Source organism: Cherax quadricarinatus, chromosome 50 (genome assembly GCF_038502225.1).
Source record: "Cherax quadricarinatus isolate ZL_2023a chromosome 50, ASM3850222v1, whole genome shotgun sequence".
Lineage (NCBI taxonomy): Eukaryota > Metazoa > Arthropoda > Malacostraca > Decapoda > Parastacidae > Cherax > Cherax quadricarinatus.
The window spans coordinates 18,904,337-18,925,352 of record NC_091341.1 but is presented as its reverse complement, the minus strand read 5'-3'; the positions used below and the strand labels follow the sequence as shown (position 1 = coordinate 18,925,352).

Below are 21,016 nucleotides of genomic sequence, written 5' to 3'. Positions count from 1 at the left end.
TATCCATTGTATCTAAGTGTCAATTAATCATATTATACTACTTATCTGAAATTAATATATTTTACTTGTCTTATTTATACTCTATACTCATTATACTTTTAAAGACCAGTGCAATCATTATCAAAACCAGAAAAATAGTCTTTATTAAAGCACCCATATTCTCTAGAAGTAATTTGTTGGTAATGAAAATAGCCAGAGCAAAGGTTTCATACTCTGAAATACATAACTGTCTAACAAGCAGACCAGCTAACCTTGTACTCAACATCCCAGTCATTTCTTGAACTCTTCTGTTTATATACTTCCACTCTGTAGTGCTTCACCAACAAAAGGTCCCGCACCAGAGACTCAAAGTTCAGGCGGCTAAGCACCACAGATTCCAACTTTTTGTTGCCTGCATGATAAAAATGGTAAAGACATGAATATGTTACATTTAGACAAAGACATGTGATGTCATTAGTCATTGTGAACTGCTTTATTTATAGATGAGATTGTAAGGGAAGTAAATGCTGATTGCATTCAGGAAAGGTTTGGTATTATAAGATAATGAATCTGATTTCAAGTGGGAATTGTAACAATTGCTACTTACAGATGAGCTAGTGCTATTAGGAGATTTGAATGAGAAGCTCCTGAGGTTGGCAGAGAAGCCGAGAAAAAAGCGCACAAGCACAAAGTTAAAAGTGTATGCAGTAAAAACAAAATAAATAAGCAGAAGAGTATATAGAATGAGAGATTGGAGATCAGAAGGAAGCAAAGAATGTAGTGGGAACTGAATAGAATTAGTTTATTGGGAATGAATATATCAGGCATGTATAATTATAAGGAATATAGAAATTAGAAGAAATTATGGTGGTATATAAGGTATAACTCAAGGAGCATTAGAGAGGTTTGTGTTGTGAAGGTTTGATCATGTAGACATAATAGTTTGATAAATCAAGTACAGTATACAAATTTAAAGTGGATGGAAGAAAATACAGTATAAGGGCAGTGGAAGGAAAAATTACTAGGTTGTGAGAAGTTGGATAATTCTAATAATTATATTAAAAACAGATGCCAACTGAGAGGTAGAGCTTGTACATCCAGTAAAAATATGTGAACATGAGAGATCAGAGTGAGCATTTGAGGTGCTGTTTTACTGAGAAAATATCTCAAGGAAACCAGTAAAACCAGGAAGTTATAATAACCAATTTGGTTAAAATCAGCTTTAATAATACATTTAGATAGGTTAGATTTTGCTATAATTAATGCAACAGGTACCTACTCCCACCTCCATTATCTGCTTTCCTTCTATCCCCCTTTCATTGCAATGCAGTCCTTCCCCTGCACCCTCCCCTTTTTGTTCTTCCCTGCACCACAATACTTTCCCTGCCCATCATTGCATCCTGCCTGCCCTTTGCACTACAATGCTTTCCCTGCCCCTTTCACCCCTATGCCTAGTTCTACTATGTACATAGGACAAACTAGCCAAGACCTACATCCAGAATCACTGAACATGAAAGATCAATAAAACATGCTTCAGGAGAATTCTGCAGTTTTCTAATACATAAAACAACAAAATCACAGCAAAGATTTTCCCCCTCACTATCGCAGCTTCCCTACCACCTGCACTACCCATCACTTCAGTCTTCCTGATCTGCCCCTTACTGATTATCATGCCCCCTTGGACCCTCACAAAAATATTCTACCCTTACCATTCATCACCTGCATCTTTAGCAATTAGAATTCATGCAGAAGAATATTTGTGACTAGTTAACATCTGTCAGTTACTGTTCTATCAACTGTGCCTCTCTGTAAACCTTAATTACAGTAATTCTCTGCTAGGTCAATAGGGGGCAATAAGTGTACAGCAACTTGTCCATACATCTCGCCTTGCCCTGTCCCTTGTTTCCAAGTTGAAAATGCTAACACTAAATTACAAATAACTAATCTGAGCTCCAAATATTTACCAATTACAGTATTTATCAAATATAAAAAACAAATAGCAAGTACAGTACTAACCTGATCCTAAGTGCTTTACCACAGAATTAGTCCGAAAGAGATCTCGTGCAGCCAGCAGGGCATCTTGGCCGTGCACAGTATAGTAGTCTCCGCGGTCAAACACTCTCACCGTAGTATTTGGTTTCTAGCAAGAGAAAATGATTATGAAATAACCTTATCACACTGTATTTAGCTTATTTCTTCTTAAAAAATGGCATTAGCTGCTCAGATTTCAATTTAAATATGGTTTAATATGTAAATTCTAAAACATTAAGTTGGCCTATAGGGAAAATTTCTTTTGGGCAAACAAACCTAGACTAACATCATCCAACATAGCCTAGAAAATTAGTAATTTCAAGTTAGGTTAGGTTGGTTAAGTAAGGCTGGGTTATGTCTGGTTATATTACCATAGATTTTAACAAAAAAAAAAAAAATAGTTTTTACACGTTTTACTCAAAAATAATTAACTCCATTACATAACCCACTGTCATAACCCACCAAATACAGGTGAATTTACATAATAAAATACTTAATAACTAACCTCAATATTAACCAAACTGAATATGAATGTTATAAATTCTAAAAAATTATTCACACAAGTAAATGCACCTCAATCCTTTAAAATGTTTATCAATGCCTAATGAAAAATGAGAATTTAAGTGATGTACTCTACATGTCACTACTAAAAATGACAGAAATGGGTAAAACAACTACAAAAGACAGAAAGCAAGCTCTAAATGGATTAGCATCTAGCTAGAACAATGTTTTGAGTGCTATATCATTATACTGTATATGTATTTACACGTAGTATTATGAAATTGACTGCCTGTTGAAGGTGTCAAAACTGTGTACAGTGGACCCTCCCTTTTTGTTGATCTCTGATAGTGCCAATTTCCATTTTTGACTATTTTTGTTGATGTTTTGGTTCCATTTTCATCGATTTCCTCTGTTTTCGTCGATCGTACGGAACCTGTCCAGTGCCCAATGTACAGACAAAGCCACCTACCTCACGCAGTCTCAGGCAGCATAGCGTTGTTTTTCAGTGAGTGAACATATCCTGCCAGGTCATTTGAAACATTTCATAATAGTCCATTGTTTTAGCACTTATTTATTGTGTGACTGCTAAATAAGCCACCATGGCCCCAAAGAAAGCTCCTAGTGCCAGTCCTTTGGTAAAGAATGTGAGGAACACCGTAGAAATGAAAAAAGAAATTATACAAAAATACGAGTGGCATACGCATTGCTGAACTCGGCAGGATGTACGGGAAGGCGCCATCAATGATCAGCTCCATTGTGGTAAAGAGAAAAGAAATCACGGAAGCTGATGTTACGAAAAGGGTGAATGCGATAACCAAATAGAGATCCCAGATAAATGAAGAAGTGGAAAAATTGTTGTTGGTGTGGATCAGAGAGAGTTAGCAGGAGATAGTGTTGTGCAGTCAATAATATGTGAAAAAAGCAAAGGAGCTGCATGGTGATCTCATAAAGAAACTGTCTGAAACGAGTGCTGATGTTGGTGAATTTAAAGCCAGTAAAGGCTGGTTCGAAAAATTCAAGAAGTGAAGTAGCATACACAGTGTTGTAAGGCATGGTGAGGGTGCCAGTTCAGACAGACAAGAGGCTGAAAAATTTGTGCGGGAATTCAAAGGTTATGTAGAGGTTGAAAAATTTCAACCCCAACAAGTGTTCAATTGTGAAGAAACAGGCCTGTTCTGGAAGAAAATGCCAAAGAGGACCTACATCACACAGGAGGAAAAGGTACTCCCAGGACACAAGCCTATGAAAGACAGGCTAACTCTCTTGTTGTGTGGTAATGCTAGTGGGGATTTCAAAGTGAAGCCTTTACTCATGTATCACTCTGAAAATCCCAGAATGTTCAAGAAAAAGTGTTCTCAAGAGTAAATTGTGTATGATGTGGAAGGCTAACAGTAGGGCATGGGTCACTAGGGAAATTTTCCTGGAATGGTTCAATGAGGTGTTTGGCCCGAGTGTGAAGAAATGCCTCCTGGATAATAAATTGCGACTCCAGTGCCTCCTGTTAGTGGACAATGCCCCTGCTGCTCATCCTCCAGACTTGGAAGACCAATTGTCTAAGGAATTCAGCTTCGTAACAGTGAAGTTTTTGCCTCCTAACACCACTCCTCTCATCCAGCCTATGGACCAGCAGATCATTGCAAACTTCAAGAAACTGTACACCAAAGCAACGTTTCAAAGGTGCTTTGACATAACCTCGGACTCTGAATTGACCCTATGAGAGTTCTGGAAGAATCACTTCAATACCTTCCACTGCAAGGGCCTTATAGATAAGACTTGGCAGGGAATGACTTCCAGGATGATGAACTCTGCTTGGGGAAAACTGTGGCCAGATTGTGTCCAAAAGAAGGATTTTGAAGGGTTTGAGGCTGACCCTGTCGACCCTACACCTGTTGTGAAATCAATTGTGGCATTGGGGAATTCCATGTGGCTGGATGCGAGTGGCAACGATATGGAAGAGTTGGTGGAGGACCACAATGAAGAGCTAACCACTGATGAGCTGCAAGAGCTTCATCCGCAACAGCAACAGACCACAGTTGAGGAACTTGCTTCAGAGGAGGAGGAAGAGAGATGGAAGTAGGTGCCTTCTTCAAAGATTAAGGAGATTTGTGCAATGTGGACTAAAGTGATTCATTTGTGGAGGAACATCACCCTGAGAAAGCTGCTGCAATCCGTGCTGGTGACTTTTACAATGACAATGCCATGTCTCATTTTAGGCAAATCTTAAAGAGATGCCAGAAACAGAGCACTCTGGACAGATATTTTTTGCAACAGGGGTGCAGTGACTCTTAAGCTGGTCCTAGTGGCATTAAAAAACAGAGGGAAGTGACCCCAGATAAGGACGTGGTACCTGGAGTCCTTATGGAGGGGGATTCCCCTTCCAAAGAATAACCTCTTCCCTCTCCCCTCCTCCCTGTCTTCCATCCATCAACAACAGCCATCAATTAAGGTAAGTGTCACGTTGAATGTTCATTCTTTAAGGTAAAAAAAAATTTTTTTGTTAATACTTCTGGGTGTCTGGAACGGATTAATTGAATTTACATTATTTCTTATGGGGAAAATGGTTTCCGTTTTCGCCGATTTCCATTTTCGCCAATCGCTATGGAACAGATTAAACACGAAAACCGAGATTCCGCTGTACATGCAACCAGTAAACTCAGGTACTTGAAGCACTAAGTCCACAGAGGGTTATACAACACTTAGGAAACATGAGATAATTAAGTTTGATTCAAGGAAGGGGAGAGTAGTTCAAAGTCCATGTATCAAGAGCCCTTTACCAATAAAGCCAAACAATAAGACTTATTTCCATAAAATTTCTTGCAAGAAAGACATAGGCAGTAACTAGGACATTCATTAATTAAGGTGTTTAGCCAACTAAGGGTTTTATTAATCCAATACAGAGAATAAAAGACATGGGTCAGGTCTGGTGTTCAACACAATCAAGAGCCCCTCACCAGCATCAAAGAACCTCCCATGAGCACATGGGTTGCCACCCCTAAGCTCCTGGAGCCAACCCCAATGGAAATAAGCAACTTTGACTTTTTTGTGGCCATCCTACATAATTTACAATATGTATGATAATAGTACTTATGTGTACCTGTACCCAAACTTACCATACCAGTTCCACCAACCCTCGTGTCTCCCTAACTGGGTTATCCTAGGTAATTGACACATATATTATTATGTATGATAATTGTATTTATGTATACCTGAAACTAAATAAACTTATTCATAATCTCAAGGTGGACAAAACATCTCTTTAATTAATAAATGTCCTGGTTACAGCACGTATCATTTGTTGCACACCGGTGTTAAACTCCATTTGTAACTTTACAAGAGTCCTAAAGTAAGTTTATTTAGGTACAGGTACACAAGTACAATTTGCAGTGTGAATTACCTAAGCTAGCCCAAAAAAGACAGTGACTTATTTCCATTGGGGTCCTTGTAACATCTTATTATTTAAAGCCTAGCAGTAGAAGTCGTAATTATAACCTTGTAAACGTACCTCAGGTAAACCACCATAGTAGGCCAGGAAACCCTGCTCACTCGCTCCATCTAGAAATTAAAGCATTTATATAAATTTACCAGCCGTCATGAAGGTATATTATCACTACATAACTACAGAATTATGTCGTTTCATTATATTATTCATGTGAAGATCCCGTTGAATCCCGAGTGTCATACTGCACCAGGGGGTAAAAACGGGAGGAAATCAGATTTGATCGAAGGAAGGGGAGGGTAGCTCCAATTCCTCGGCTCAAGAGCCCTTCACCACCAATAGGGCATCTTCCTTCAAAGATGAATTCGGTGGTATTTACCTAGAGAGAGCTGTTCCTTGGGCTGCAGAGTAGCCATGTTTACAATGGTTTGGCGGGGCTGGAGAGAAACACTTAGACTCGACAAGCGCACCGTGTTCACCTAGTTGTACTTACCTAATTGTACTCACGTCGGTGTGCTCGCCTAGTTGTACTCATCTAGCTGGACTCGCCTAATTGTACTCGCTTAGTTGTACTCACCTAGTCATACTCGCTTAATTATACTCACCTAGTTTTAATCACCTACCTGAACTCGCCTAGTTGTACTAGCCTAGTTGTACTCACCAAGTTGAGGTTGCAGGGGTCGAGTCCAAGCTCCTGGCCCCGCCTCTTCACTGGTCGCTACTAGGGCACTCTCACTGAACCGTGAGCTTCATCATACTTCTGCTTAAAGCTATGTATGGATCCTGCCTCCACTACATCGCTTCCCAAACTATTCCACTTCCTGACTACTCTGTGGCTGAAGAAATACTTCCTAACATCCCTGTGATTCATCTGGGTTGTATTCATCTGTAGTTGTATTCACCTACTTGTGCTCACCTAGTTGTACTCCCCTAAGTACTCGCCTAATTGTGGTTGCAGGGGTCGAGACTCAACTCCCGGCCCCGTCTCTTCACCGAATGCTACTAGGTCATCTCTCTCCCTGCTCCATGAGCTTCATCATACCTCATCTTAAAGCTGTGTATGGTTCCTGCCTCCACTACCTCACTTGCTAGGCTATTCCACTTCCTGACTACTCTATGACTGAAGAAATACTTCCTAACATCCCTTTGACTCATCTGGGTCTTCAACTTCCAATTGTGACCTTGTTTCTATGTCCCATCTCTGGAACATCCTGTATCTGTCCACCTTGTCTATTCCACGCAGTAGTTGTTCTTGCCTAGTTGCAATCACTTAGCTGTACTCTCCCAAGTGTTCTCACCTAGTTGTAATCGCCGAGTTGTACTCGGTTGTTCTTACTGAGTTGTACTTACCTGGAGTTTACCTGGAGAGAGTTCCGGGGGTCAACGCCCCCGCGGCCCGGTCTGTGACCAGGCCTCCTGGTGGATCAGAGCCTGATCAACCAGGCTGTTGCTGCTGGCTGCACGCAAACCAACGTACGAGCCACAGCCCGGCTGGTCAGGAACCGACTTTAGGTGCTTGTCCAGTGCCAGCTTGAAGACTGCCAGGGGTCTGTTGGTAATCCCCCTTGTGTATGCTGGGAGGCAGTTGAACAGTCTCGGGCCCCTGACACTTATTGTATGGTCTCTTAACGTGCTAGTGACACCCCTGCTTTTCATTGGGGGATGTTGCATCGTCTGCCAAGTCTTTTGCTTTCGTAGTGAGTGATTTTCGTGTGCAAGTTCGGTACTAGTCCCTCTAGGATTTTCCAGGTGTATATAATTATGTATCTCTCCCGCCTGCATTCCAGGGAATACAGGTTCAGGAACCTCAAGCGCTCCCAGTAATTGAGGTGTTTTATCTACTTGGATAGTTGTAAATATCCTTGGTGTACTCAGTTGAATGTCAGGTTTTACTCTTGTACTCTGATATTAGTACTCTGTTAACTTACGTAATTTTAATCCCTTGTACTCGCCTAGGTTTACTCACCTCGTACTTACCTGGAAGAGTCATATCCAAACTTGTGTCAAGTTTACTAAGTCACAGCAATGGGTTAAGTTGGAAAAAAATAGATCTAGAAATGATATAGGAAAGCACTGGTTTGGCAATAGAGTTGTGGATGAGTGTAACAAACTCATGAGTAAGGTCAATGAAGGGAGAAGTTTGGGTAGCTTTAAAAATAGACTGGACAGTTATGTACCTACTTACTGCTGAATGAACAAAGGCAGCAGGTGTAAGGAAACATGCCCAATGTTCCACCTGCGCCGCCCTCAAGGAAGGTTCCTTGATGTTGGTGAGGGGCTCTTGATTTAGGGAATTGGATCTGTGCTCCAGTTCCCCGAATTAAGCCTGAATGCCTTCCACAGACCCCCCCCCCAGGCGCTGTATAATCCTCCGGGTTTAGCGCTTCCCCCTTGATTATAATAATAATCCACCTGCGCCGGGTATCTACCCCGGATTCCCAGTATCTGAGGCGAGGACGCTATCAACCAAGCCACGAGTACGCACTTAATCTGAGATGGGTGCTCACAGAATATTAAATATTTCGCAGCTCATAACCTTCATGGAGCTGGCTATGATAACCTTCATGGGGCTGACTATGATATCCTTCTTCATGGGGCTGACAATAACATTCTTCATGGGGCTGGTTATAACATTCTTCATGGGGCTGGTTATAACCTTCTTCATGGGGCTGGCTATGATAACCTCTTCAAAATAGACGGTATAACGGTACCAAAAATATGGATGAAAGGATACAAATGCATCATACACTTAGGTCATCTTTATAGGAAACACTTAGGTCCTGGGACCTTGGTCACTGCAGATAATATAAGAGAATAAGAGAACATAGTATATATAGTAGAGAAAACATGTCTTTCTTGAATATCAGGTGAAGGTGTCTGGTCATCCAATAGCCGTCACCGGCACGACTGAACAGGACAGCTGTTGCACACGGCTTCTTTCGAAAGGAAGAGGATACGAGGATGTTCCAAGGACTCTGGTGAGGAAATGTGCGGCACAATTCTGAGGAAGCTGTGAGACCATTTCCTAGACTCATTTGACAGTGACACAAGTGAAACCAGCCCGGACAGTGAGGCAGGGATGGATCAAGAGATGCTCATCCCAACCACAGAAATGCTGGATGGCGAGGGTTAGCAGAAAGGACGATCCCCGAAATCCGAAAGGAGACACGATGTTTCCTTGCCTCAGATCGGAAAAGACAAATTCGTAGTCAACAAATTCATGTTGATCAACAAAGGACACCACGACTCCATGTATGTTGCTGTTATTCACCTCGAGAGGAAATACGTACTGAAGATATCGGTGTTCCCAAATCTGAAAAAGCAGTTTATTCTCAGCAAAACAAAGTCATATGAAGTACCGCCGTTGAACGACTTCAACTGACCATTTATTCGTATATATCGTGTCGAATAGGTAAAACAGGTCAATTACCAAGCACTCATTTAAAATTAAGTCCTTTCTAAAATTTTCTCTTATACGCTTAAAGATATATTTTTTTCATTTATGTTAATGTAAAACTTAACAATTTTGTACCAAAAGAACCCTAAAAAACTTACCAAACTTTATTATAACAACAGCAATTTAATTTAGCTTAATCCAGCTAAATATATTTTAGATAAGTTTGCAGTAATTTACTAATAAACAAACAATGAAATATATTTTTTTCGTTAGGTTCAGAATGATTTTTGCGAAATTATTGCAAACACAAATTTTCGCTTGCCTTATTCGATACGACATATATATATATATATATATATATATATATATATATATATATATATATATATATATATATATATATATATATATATATATATATATATATATATATATATATATATATATATATATATATATATATTTCTTTCAACACACCGGCCATATCCCACCAAGGCAGGGTGGCTCAAAAAGAAAAACGAAAGTTTCTCTTTTAAATTTAATAATTTATACGGGAGAAGGGGGTTACTAGCCCCTTGCTCCCGCCATTTTCGTCGCCTCTTACAACACGCATGGCTTACGGAGGAAGAATTCTGTTCCACTTCCCCATGGAGATAAGAGGAAATAAACAAGAACAAGAACTAGAAAGAAAATAGAAGAATACCCAGAGGGGTGTGTATATATATGTTTGTACATGTATGTGAAGTGTGACATAAGTGCAAGTAGAAGTAGCAAGACATACCTGAAATCTTGCATGTTTATGAGACAGACAAAAGACACCAGCAATCCTACCATCATGTAAATATATATATATATATATATATATATATATATATATATATATATATATATATATATATATATATATATATATATATATATATATATATATATATATATATATATATATATATATATATATATATATATATATATATATATATATATATATATATATATATATATATATATATATATATATATATATATATATATATATATATATATATAATTTTGGCATCCTTACTACAGAATGAATATACTGTACTTAACAATCAGCAGTTAGAAACTTTATTAAGAAAAAAATTAGCCTGTACAAGAGGCTCTATCATGTATGTTTTGAAATAGCCTACTATGCAGGCGAGATATTGTTAGATCTTAATAAAATTTGCTGCTTGTGTGTCTATATTAACTACAGCCTGTCGGTATTTCCGTCTACTATTACAGAATGGATATGGTTAGATCGAAGGTATACATTTACCGACAAATGGCTGAATAAGACATGTGCATCATCTGAGTATTTGAGAGATGTTTCGCCTGGACATCAATCTTTAACAATATAATAGAGCCATAGATGAACCAATGAGGTGAAAGTAGTGAAATGATGAAGCAGTAACAATGGGCACATTAACGTGGGCAGAGCTTAATTAACGGATATGTAATCTTAAGGATTTCAGTTCCTCCAGTGCCCATCTGTAATGTTTTACCACCTCCAATGACACCATATTATCTCTACCACTATCACCATATTACCTCTACCACTGTACCAACATATCACCTTCAAAGCTTTGCCACTAACACACTAAAACTGCTATCAACTTCACACTATCTCAGTGACCACCAACACTACACTACCACCATCACGTCCTCTTCCTATCAGCCTTGTGTGACCCTCCGAGGCACATAGTAATAGCCTCATATATTCCCCTTGTCGGATATTACTAGAAACCACCACTGGCATTAATTGGCCCATTATTCTGGGCCAGGGTGGGAGAAAAAGACCACCAGGAAAATGTCTTTAAACAATTACCTTTCCATAAAGTTCCCCGAATCTTCCCTTCATGTTGAGTGAGTGTTATATCTTTTAAAATACAATATTAATAAGATATATATTTTAGAGGCAGGTTTTTCCGAGCCCTTCAGTGAGCATAACAAATTTACATTTTCGATGACACTAGTTTTGATGGCGAGTAGGATTTTATTTTATTTTAGGAACTGGTAGAATCTAAAAGAAAAAAAAAAGGCAAAAGCTGCGAAAATGATGAAAATAGAAGATGTAGTGGAGTATGAGGCAGGGAGAATACGTGGTGCAGGTAAGGGGATCGATCAGATGACATTCCTGGCTCACCTGGTGAGAGCAGGTGGGCCAGGCGAGCCACTCTACCACGTGCTCTCACTACACCTACACTGCCTCTCATACACACACACCAACCCAGCCACTGAAGAACCAGCACTAAGGTGTTTGTGATTCCCTTCAGTTTGAGTGGACTTTTAATGACGGAAACTGGGGCCGTGATGCTGGCTTCTCGTCTGATGCCCAGGATATACCAGACTGATCCTGCACCAATGGAGCCTAGAAGGATCCTCCACTAGTGGAAATGCCTAGAGTGCCACACAAATTTTAGTGACAAGCAGCACCCCGCAGATACATTACCTGTTGCCTGCAAATATCCTCAACGGTAAGTTAATGGTAATTACCACATATTTTTTCATGTCAATAAAAGTATAATGGTAATTCAGTATTATATTTAATATTACTGTTAACCGATATAGTTTACCCCCAGCGGTTTTGTGCGTCCTAGAATATTAGTGAGTTTGGGAATGACGATTATTAACATACGCATCAAGATCATAATTATTTTGACGATTATTAATGGACCCAGCTGATGCGATACTAAATAAGAATTCATACTTTTCTGTTTTATTTTTAAACGTTTTCAAATGCAGATTATTATTAATAATAAACATCCATCGCCTTGAAATTCAATACTGTAACAAGAATAACAAAAGGAAGACGTGAATCGTATATTCATACATTAATCGATTCCGTTTGTTCGTTTATTTTGAAACATGACAATACATCCCCAACAGCAAGCTGAGTTAGTAATCAAAATCAAGGAGACCATGTATAACCATAGTAGTTTACTAAGGTCGGGGGTGCAAGCAAATTATCTTAATTACTTTTCTGGCGCCTGGTCTACCCCGCAGTGATGACCAGGCCGTGATATTTTTACTTTACAGCTGTTACAGAGTAGCCTTGCTAGGTTGGCAAAAGCATATAACCATTTCTGACGGACCCTTGCTGTTGCGGAGACATCATTAATAGAAACTAGCGCCTTTTCTTATGTAGCTCCTAGGCTAGACTTCAACAGGTTGTCAGTGTCTGTTAAGATAAATCTGTCCATTCTTTCAAGTCTCGGTTGAGACATTTAATATCAGGAGTAAGGGCAATCGAGTGATTAGGTCCCATAAGTAATATTTATTAAAAAATCTGTATGTAGACCAGGCCTCTCGAGAGGCAAATCTTTTAAGAATTAACGGTATTAATAAACTCAAGGAAAAATTGTATGCTGAATGTAAGAGTTATCTGCCACGTTACATTTTCATGAAATAGGAAGAAAAGACACAATCCTGCCAGTGTAAAACATTTGACCGGCTCTTCACCTGTAGTGAAGGTACCAAGTGTTACAGGTGTTGGTGGGTGGCAGGATGCAAGTGGCAGACAGTGTGAAGTATAGGGAAGCTGTGGCTAGACTTAAAAGGCTCTTATATGACCCATCAGGCTGGGAGTCACCACCCACTCCCCCTCACCACACCCACGCCCACACCACCTCCATCAACTCCATCCACAATATATACCACGCCTCAGGTAAGATGGTTTCCTAATTTGTTGCATTAAAGCATTTCTATTTACTACTATTATGATCATGGATCAAACCCTAAACACATCGTGGTTATACAACGCCTAGGAGAATGGAAGGTAATTTACCTTTAATACAAGGAAGAGAAAGATAGCACCTGGACCAGTGACTTTTTTTTAATCAAGGGAAAACACTAAACCATAGGGATTATATAGTGCTTGGGGAATGTGAGATATTGAGATTCGATACAAGGAAGGGAAGGATAAGCCCAGTTCCTTGGATCAGAGTCCTCCAGCATCAGGGCAACCCCTTGAAAAGAAAGCATTTTTAAATTCTTTATTATTATCCCGTTTTTGCTTGTCAGTTCACACAAAAGTATTTTCTGTCACTATGTAAGTTTATTTAGGCACAGATACACGTAAGTACAATTGTCATACATAGTGTAAATTAACTAGGATAACCCAAAAAGTCAGTGACTTAATTATTTACATTGGGGTCCTTTTAACTACAGTAACAATTTATGTGGCTTTTCTCACAAACGTTTTCAGCAAATTTCTGTTAGGTTATGTTGGACTAGGTTAGACTGTCCTCTACCCATAAAAGATAACCAATTATAATTGCCACACGGAAAAAAATATAAATATAAGACATAGACGATAAAGTTCTTCCACTCCAACAGAAAAGTGAGAGCGGTAAAAAAACAACTGAGATTTGAACAGTTTAATTAAGCTTTCACCAGTCCCCCATTTGACTGTCTTTACAACAGTCAAGCACTGTTTGTGATTAAGAGGACGAGCTGTTCCTATTTAGGTTCCTATTTATATCATAGTTTGGTATGATAAGTTATTTCCTGTTTTACAGAACTCATGCTAACAAGCATTTAAAGACCTGTTTCATTTTACATGTACTGCAGTTTGCAAGTCTTAAATGAAAAACGAGTGTAGTAGGGCCTGCAGCTGGAGCTCAATACCCCTCACGCAGGGCCAGCAGCTGGAGCGCTGTGGAAATTTTTTTACATAATTTTCCTAAAGGTAAAACATATAAATGAATAATATAATAATTGTGTATTAAAATGTGATGCTCTTTGGACCCTTTGAGAAATTTTAAGTGAAGGGCGGTGTGGAATAGCCGGAGAGTGACGCGGAGAAGATACGCCATAATGAACTGAAAGTGTGAACACGACTGAATTGTGCAATGTAATAAAGCAATCAAGCCGTAATTTAGAAATTGCTGACACGTTCCTGCTGAAGAATTGGGATAGTGTGGAAAACCCTTACAATTCGACAACAAAGATGGAAAAATAGAGGACTCCGATTTTCTCAGCAGTACACCTTAGCTAACTGGCGCTTATCCATAATGTACAGTAATTTTTGCATTGACCATCGTAAATTCTAGCTGTTAGGGTAACGATAAGGTGTGTTCCATGTAAGTTAATGTGTATAAAATTTATTGTTCTAATGATAAGGTTAAGAGAAAACCTTCCCTAGTCTTTGTAAAAATATTCCCATTAACCACTTCTAACAGTCAGGTCCTAAAATCATATACAGTCCACACAACTTTAATTTACCAGAGTAGCTGGTTTTAATTAATATTGTAATTATTAATATAATGTTAGGTCTAGCATTTTGTGAGAGTGATAGGGAGTGGGCATCGAGGGAGTGACAGTTCGGCGACCTGCTGTGACTAAGTCCCACTTACCTCACCCAAATTACTTGCAGGCAATAATTCAGGTAATACCCTGTAAACCTCCTGCAGGCAATTTCCCACAAATGCAATACTCTCAAACAGGCAAAGCAGAAAGAGAACTCAGTGAACCACTATTACCCTAAAGTATAATAATAATAATAATAATAATAATAATAATAATAATAATAATAATAATTTATTCTGACATGATACTAGTTGTACAAAGGAATATAATGGTTGTATATGCCAAAAGTCACTTTGTATGCAGAGCATTTCGGGCAAACAAAATTAACCTCTTAGCATAATTAGTAAAATAATAATAATAAGTAATGACAAAATTTAATATGAAACGCATTCTAGTAGGATTACATGGCCCATATTGCAGTTAGCTCAGATGTGGACGGTGTGCCTGGAAGCATGGTGGGCATTGGCGGGGAAGAGAGGGCGTCACGGTGGCTGCTGGAACTGCTGAGGCACCAGGAGGAACTTATAGCTCAGCTAGAGAAGGAGAACGACTTCCTTAAGGTCAGGGTCATACGCCTCTCTGGTACTTCCTAACGTTTAACACGTATTTTAGTTTAATATGTTTATTATGCACCCCATACCCATCCTGTGGGCGGTAGTCAAAAGATTACAGAGGTACATAATGGGTCCAGGGACTGGGCCTCAAAGTTATGATAGCTGAACATGGTACAAATGTAATGATCTCACAAGTTACAAAGGTAATGAATCATGTAACACGTATGACTCATGCGTCGTCAGCTTCCATTTGTACTCGCCTTCGTATTTACCCAGTTGTATATTTTTTTTTAACACAGGGTTTGACAAGGTTAGGTTAAGGATCACTAGCTTTATTGACAAGCTATTTACAGGTTAAGGATTCCTAACTTTATTGGCAAGCTAAGAGCTGTTATCTACATCAGTTCATTTGAAAGCATTTTTATTGTTAAGAGACATACAAGTAGGGAACAGGATGAAGTTGGAGCCATCTGTGGGCCAGCATTTTCATTTGATCAACTGACTTTATCTCGTTGACATCATTATGCTGTACGAGTGTGTTCCATACTCGAGTCATCCTGGGTATATATGATCTCAGATGGAGTGATGTTCTGGAGAAGGGTACAGCCAGAGTGAAGTTGCTGCTTTCTGCCCGTCTTGTGGCATAAAAGCTTGTTTCATGCTGTCCTCGAAGTGGATCCAAGTGTGGTACTTTGACAATATTGGCCTTGTACATAACAGTAAGGCCACCCACATCCCTCCTGTGTTGTAGGCTCTGCTGAAATGACAGATCTATCCAGGATGGGTCCAGGCGAGAGATGAGACGTCTTGCTCTGTTCTCTACTCTGTCAAGCAGTCGCAGATGAGAGGGGGGGGCAGGCAAACCAAGAAAGTGGAGCATACTCAAGGTGTGAGCGTACTTGTGCCTTGTACAGAATCTTGCAACCCCTACTGTCAATTATTATTATAATAAAAAAAAGCGCTAAGCCACGAGGGCTATACAGCTCCCTACTGTCAAGCAGATGCAAGATACGGCGATGTGCTGTAAGCTTCCTGGCTGCCTTGTTTGCAAGATTTACAACATGGTTCTTCATGGTTAGTTTGGAGTCAAATTTCAACCCAAGGATATCAACTTCTTCTCCAGGTGCCAACACCCTCCCATTCATCCTTACTACTGCACCAGCATTACGATCATGGTGCCTAGAGACCATCATCATTTGCGTTTTCTCAGGTGCAAATGTTACTTGCCATCTATTTCCCCAAGCTGCTATAGCTCTTAGCTGGTGATTGATGTAGCTTAGAGCAGCTGGCATTTCTTCTCTTGGATAAGTGAATGTCAGCGTACAGTCGTCTGCATATGCATGGGATTCTGGGATGAGATGAAGAAGGTCGTTGAAGTAGACATTCCATAACAGTGGTCCCAGCACGCTTCCTTGTGGAACACTTACCCCAATAGTATGTCTTGCTGATTCCATTCCATTGAGAACTACCCTTAGAGATCTACCATGAAGGTAATCACTGAGGAGACATAGCGTAGAGCCTGCAATTCCCAGTGCTTAAAGTTTTGCTAAGAGGCCCTGGTGCCACACCCGGTCGAAAGCACCAGCAATGTCCAATGCTACCACACAGCTGACTTTGGATTCATCCAGTGACTGGTGCCACTTAGTGAAGAGGTTTAACAACATATCAGCAGCAGAGTAACCTTTCCTGAAGCCATATTGACGATCACAAAGTAGTGAGTGGTGGTCAAAAAACTGTCATTTGTCTTGAGATTATTGTCTCAAGGATCTTACCAGTGATTGACAGGAGTGACACTGGTCTGTAGTTGCTGATTTCTGCTCTGCTCTTCTTTTTGTGAACAGGGACTACATTTGCCTCTTTCCACAGAGGGCCATTTACACTGTACTAGGCAGTGCTGAAAGATGCGAGTTAGAGGTGCTGCTAGCTGGTCTACACATCTTCTCAGCAATCTTGGGCTCAACTTGTCTGGGCCCACAGCCTTTTCTTGGTCAAGCTATTTAAGAAGGAAATGCACCTCCTCCTCCTGCCTTATTGTCACCACTGACAGTTTTGACACAGTTCTTGCAGCTAGCCAGGAACTTGCATTTTGGTAGCAAAGTGTTCGGCAAAGAGGTCCGCCTTCTCTTGACTACTAGTAGAGATGGTCCCATCCTGTCGATTTAGAGGTGGAATGAGTTCATCAGGCAGATAACCTTGTCTGTCCTTGACCAGGGACCACCAGGTTTTGGAGCCTACTCTACCTGATGCTAGCTTTCTTTTTGTGTCCACCTCCCATTTAGCAATGGCCCACTTTTGAACGTCACCCATATGCCTACAGGCTTGCCTGTGCAAGTTCCTGTTATAGGTGGTAGGATGTCTCTTATACCTTCGCCATGCTTTGTACTAAGCAGTAGCAGCCTCTCTACAACGAAAGCCAAACCAAGGCTGATCTGTAGGCTTCGTCACATATTGCCGGTGAGGAATGTGTTCTTGTAGATTAAGGATGTGTCCAGTGAAGGCTTTCACTTGGTTGTCAACATCCCCTTGGAGAAGTGCGTTCCAGTCGGTGGTGGCGAGCTCAGAGCAAAGGGCTGGCCAATTACCTCTTTCCCATAGCCAGGTTGTGCGTGTGGACTCCTCACCTCGTTCTGTTGGGATCTTAAGTGTCGTAAAAACAGCCTTGTGGTCAGACGATCCAACGTAGCCGAGGGGTTGACAAGTGACTATACGTTGTGCCAGATCACTCACTACTGGGTCAAGGGAGGAGCCAGAGATGTGAGTAGGGAAATCAACAAAGTTTCTCATGTCAAATACTGCAAGAAGGTCATCAAAGTCCCTCTGTATAAGGTGTTGGTTGAGGTCACCAACAATTATGATATGTTGACAGTTGTGTTGTAGCAGAAGGGAGTCCATATTTTCCATTAGGAAGTTGATGGGGTCTGCATGTTGTCACTGAGGCCTGTACATTGCACATGCTAGTACAGAGGTACTAGTGTTTATGCAGAGCTTCAAGAACATCATTTCAAGATGAGTAGGGGTGGCAACATCAATGTGCTGGGCATGAACACTTTTAGAGAAGCACACAGCAACACCTCCTCCTTGCCCTTGCCTGTCTCTTCTCATCCATGAGGTGTAGCCAGCAATTCTTGCAAAATTTTGAGTCCTGTCGTCCAAAAATGTTTCAACAACAGCTATCATGTCGGGACGTCGAGTGTTTACAAAATTATGTGTGAGCTCTCCAACATTAGTAATGAAACCTCTAATGTTGGCCGACAGGATGCTGGTAGACTGGCTCCTCATGATGTGGTCAGCTTGAGGTGGTGGGTGTGTAAAGCATGTAAGGTGCCTGCCCTTGAGAGAGGTAGGGTACTGAGGCAGCTGCAGGGATATAGGTCTGTGGTCTTGTATAAGGCACAATACCACCTGCTGGGCTGAGATAGGAGTAGTTGAGTGGGTGACGTGTGAGTGTGTTCACCAATTCAGAGATCCTGCTGGTTTGTTCCGAGAACAGGTCTCTAAACAGGTGGTCCTGTCTGTCAAGTTCCTTTTTCTTCCGACACCGGTCCTCCTGATGTCCTTTCTTGTAGCAGTAATTGCACCTGGTATCTCGCAGGCAGTTGGTGGTGTGCCCCTTCCGGTGACAGGGAGAGCACAGCCTAGGTGATAAGATAAGATAAGATAAGATAAGATTTCGTTCGGATTTTTAACCCCGGAGGGTTAGCCACCCAGGATAACCCAAGAAAGTCAGTGCGTCATCGAGGACTGTCTAACTTATTTCCATTGGGGTCCTTAATCTTGTCCCCCAGGATGCGACCCACACCAGTCGACTAACACCCAGGTACCTATTTGCTGCTAGGTGAACAGGACAACAGGTGTAAGGAAACGTGTCGAATGTTTCCACCCGCCGGGAATCGAACCCGGGCCCTCCGTGTGTGAAGCGGGAGCTTTAGCCACCAGGCCACCGGGCCACCTAGATGTCTTCCTCTTCCACGTCCTCTACCCCGTCCTCTTCCAGTTCTGACAGATGTGTGCCTGCTGTTCGTACTTTGGCGCAGTAGGTGATCAAGTGCAGTGATAGCTCCCTGATTATTAACTGCACCAATCTCTGGTGGAGAAACTCCTGACTCAGAACTTGCCGATGATGACTGCTGCCAGATGCTGGAATAGTGTCGGTAGATGTGCTGACAGGTGTAGGATCAGAGATGGTATGTGTACTGTCTAGTGGACTGGCAGTGGCTGAAGCAGAGATGTCAGGTGTAGGAGAATTAACAGATCCAAGGCTTCCTTCGTTGCTGGGAAGAGGATTTGTTCCCTCTGTGGTGGTCAGAGGAATTGTTAGAATTCCCAAAGGTAGTGTTTTGAACTCTGTCAATCTGTGGGGCCTTAGCGATGACAGAATTCCACCAGTTATTTACCCCTGAGTTAAGCTCAGTGTGGGACTTCCAGTCTTTGTCAATAGTGTCACCATGAGCTGAGCAGCTGATGTCACTTGATGTAGGCTTGTACTGGCCTTCTACAATAGCTTGAAGGTTATCTAGTAGTCTTACTCTTTATTGGCCGGCTTTATTGGTTTCTGGCCTTAAAGGTCTGATCATAAATACTCTTAAAATTATTTGGTGCCTCTACCACTTCTTCGTCTCGTATCTGGTTCGTTTCACTTATCACCATAAGACTGAAAAAGTATTTCCTAGTGTATGTAGTTGCTATTTATATCCCCTTGCTTCCTCTCCTTGCATCCCAATCTGTCCCTATACATTATATCTTCTCAGCCGAGTACTGAGCATACCATGACCATATCCTCCTGGTCATCTCTTCTAGTGTAGCTACGTTAATTAATTTTCTTAATTCTCTGCCCAAGGTACGTCACCCCAACTTGTGCTCATTCTGAACCTACTCTTATTATTGGCGATTACAATGCGAGACACAAAAGCATTGGAAACTCACAGTTTGGTAATCGTAATGGCAATCAACTGTTGTCACTCTTAAACAGTCATAATAATGTGCAAATTGTAGGTGACCTTGAACCCACACATATCTATGGAGGCTTCAACATTACTTCTGCCAGCTGTGAGTCTTCCATTGTAACAGATATAGCGTCTGATCATTTCCCTAAGCTAACCTCACTAGATATTGGTAATACTATCCTTCTTGGTGGGATATTCAAACGGAAACGTTTTAATGTTCCCACTGATCAGCATGATGACTTTGTTGCACATGTGACTGACTGGTATAATTCCTATGAGTGTTCCTCTGTAGAGACCTTTAACAATGACCTTGTGAACAGTATTCAGAACTACTTAGAGCCGCCACTGAAATCTCTTGGTACTCTAAACCCAACAAACTTCCATAATAATCATACCTCCTTCAAAAACCATACTTATTACAATGATTCTAAACTTCGTACACTGAAACGTACTGCTCGCAGACTAGGCCTAGCCTATAGAAAACATCGTACCCCTGGAATGCTGAGGCTCTTCCAAACTGCCCTTGCTGCTGCCAGAGAGCGTATGACAGAGCTGCGGCAAACAGACTGGGAAAAATTTGTCAACGGTCTTAATGCTCACACCCCACTTAGCCGGGCATGGAGGGACATAAATAGAATTAAGGGTAACAGAACTGGGCAGATCGCGCACCCTCATCCCTAACATAGGGCGAATGAGTTAGTCAGTGCTTGGGCTGCTACATCTAGCTATGACAATCTTCCCAATACCACACAGGAAAAATTAAATGACAAATATGATGCAAGGGAGAGACTTGTTTGCTTTATGCTCAGCAAAGAAGATGACTGCAACATTCCATTCACTAATT

General features: G+C 40.9%; 2 protein-coding genes across 5 annotated transcripts in view; one reads left to right on the top strand and one right to left on the bottom strand.

Annotated features, from left to right (window-relative positions):
- spel1 (DNA mismatch repair protein spel1) overlaps window positions 1–6,466 on the bottom strand; it is a 39,144-nt gene extending 32,678 nt beyond the window's left edge. Inside the window, exons 1-4 of the mRNA XM_053785896.2 lie at window positions 6,327–6,466; window positions 6,014–6,063; window positions 1,996–2,119; window positions 252–391 (exon numbers count right to left, since the gene is read on the bottom strand). Of these exons, the coding sequence (XP_053641871.1) occupies window positions 252–391; window positions 1,996–2,119; window positions 6,014–6,063; window positions 6,327–6,363 (351 nt within the window). The 5' untranslated portion in view covers window positions 6,364–6,466. The remainder of the gene's footprint in view (window positions 1–251; window positions 392–1,995; window positions 2,120–6,013; window positions 6,064–6,326) is intronic.
- Window positions 6,467–11,516: 5,050 nt separating this feature from the next.
- LOC128695367 (mucin-22-like) overlaps window positions 11,517–21,016 on the top strand; it is a 26,948-nt gene continuing 17,448 nt past the window's right edge. For 2 of the 4 annotated variants that reach the window (XM_053785891.2, XM_053785894.2), the window contains exons 1-3: window positions 11,517–11,842; window positions 12,855–13,032; window positions 15,096–15,235. In XM_053785891.2, the coding sequence (XP_053641866.1) occupies window positions 12,873–13,032; window positions 15,096–15,235 (300 nt within the window). In that variant the 5' untranslated portion in view covers window positions 11,517–11,842; window positions 12,855–12,872. The remainder of the gene's footprint in view (window positions 11,843–12,854; window positions 13,033–15,095; window positions 15,236–21,016) is intronic. The other 2 variants (XM_053785892.2, XM_053785893.2) reach the window with 2 other exon arrangements.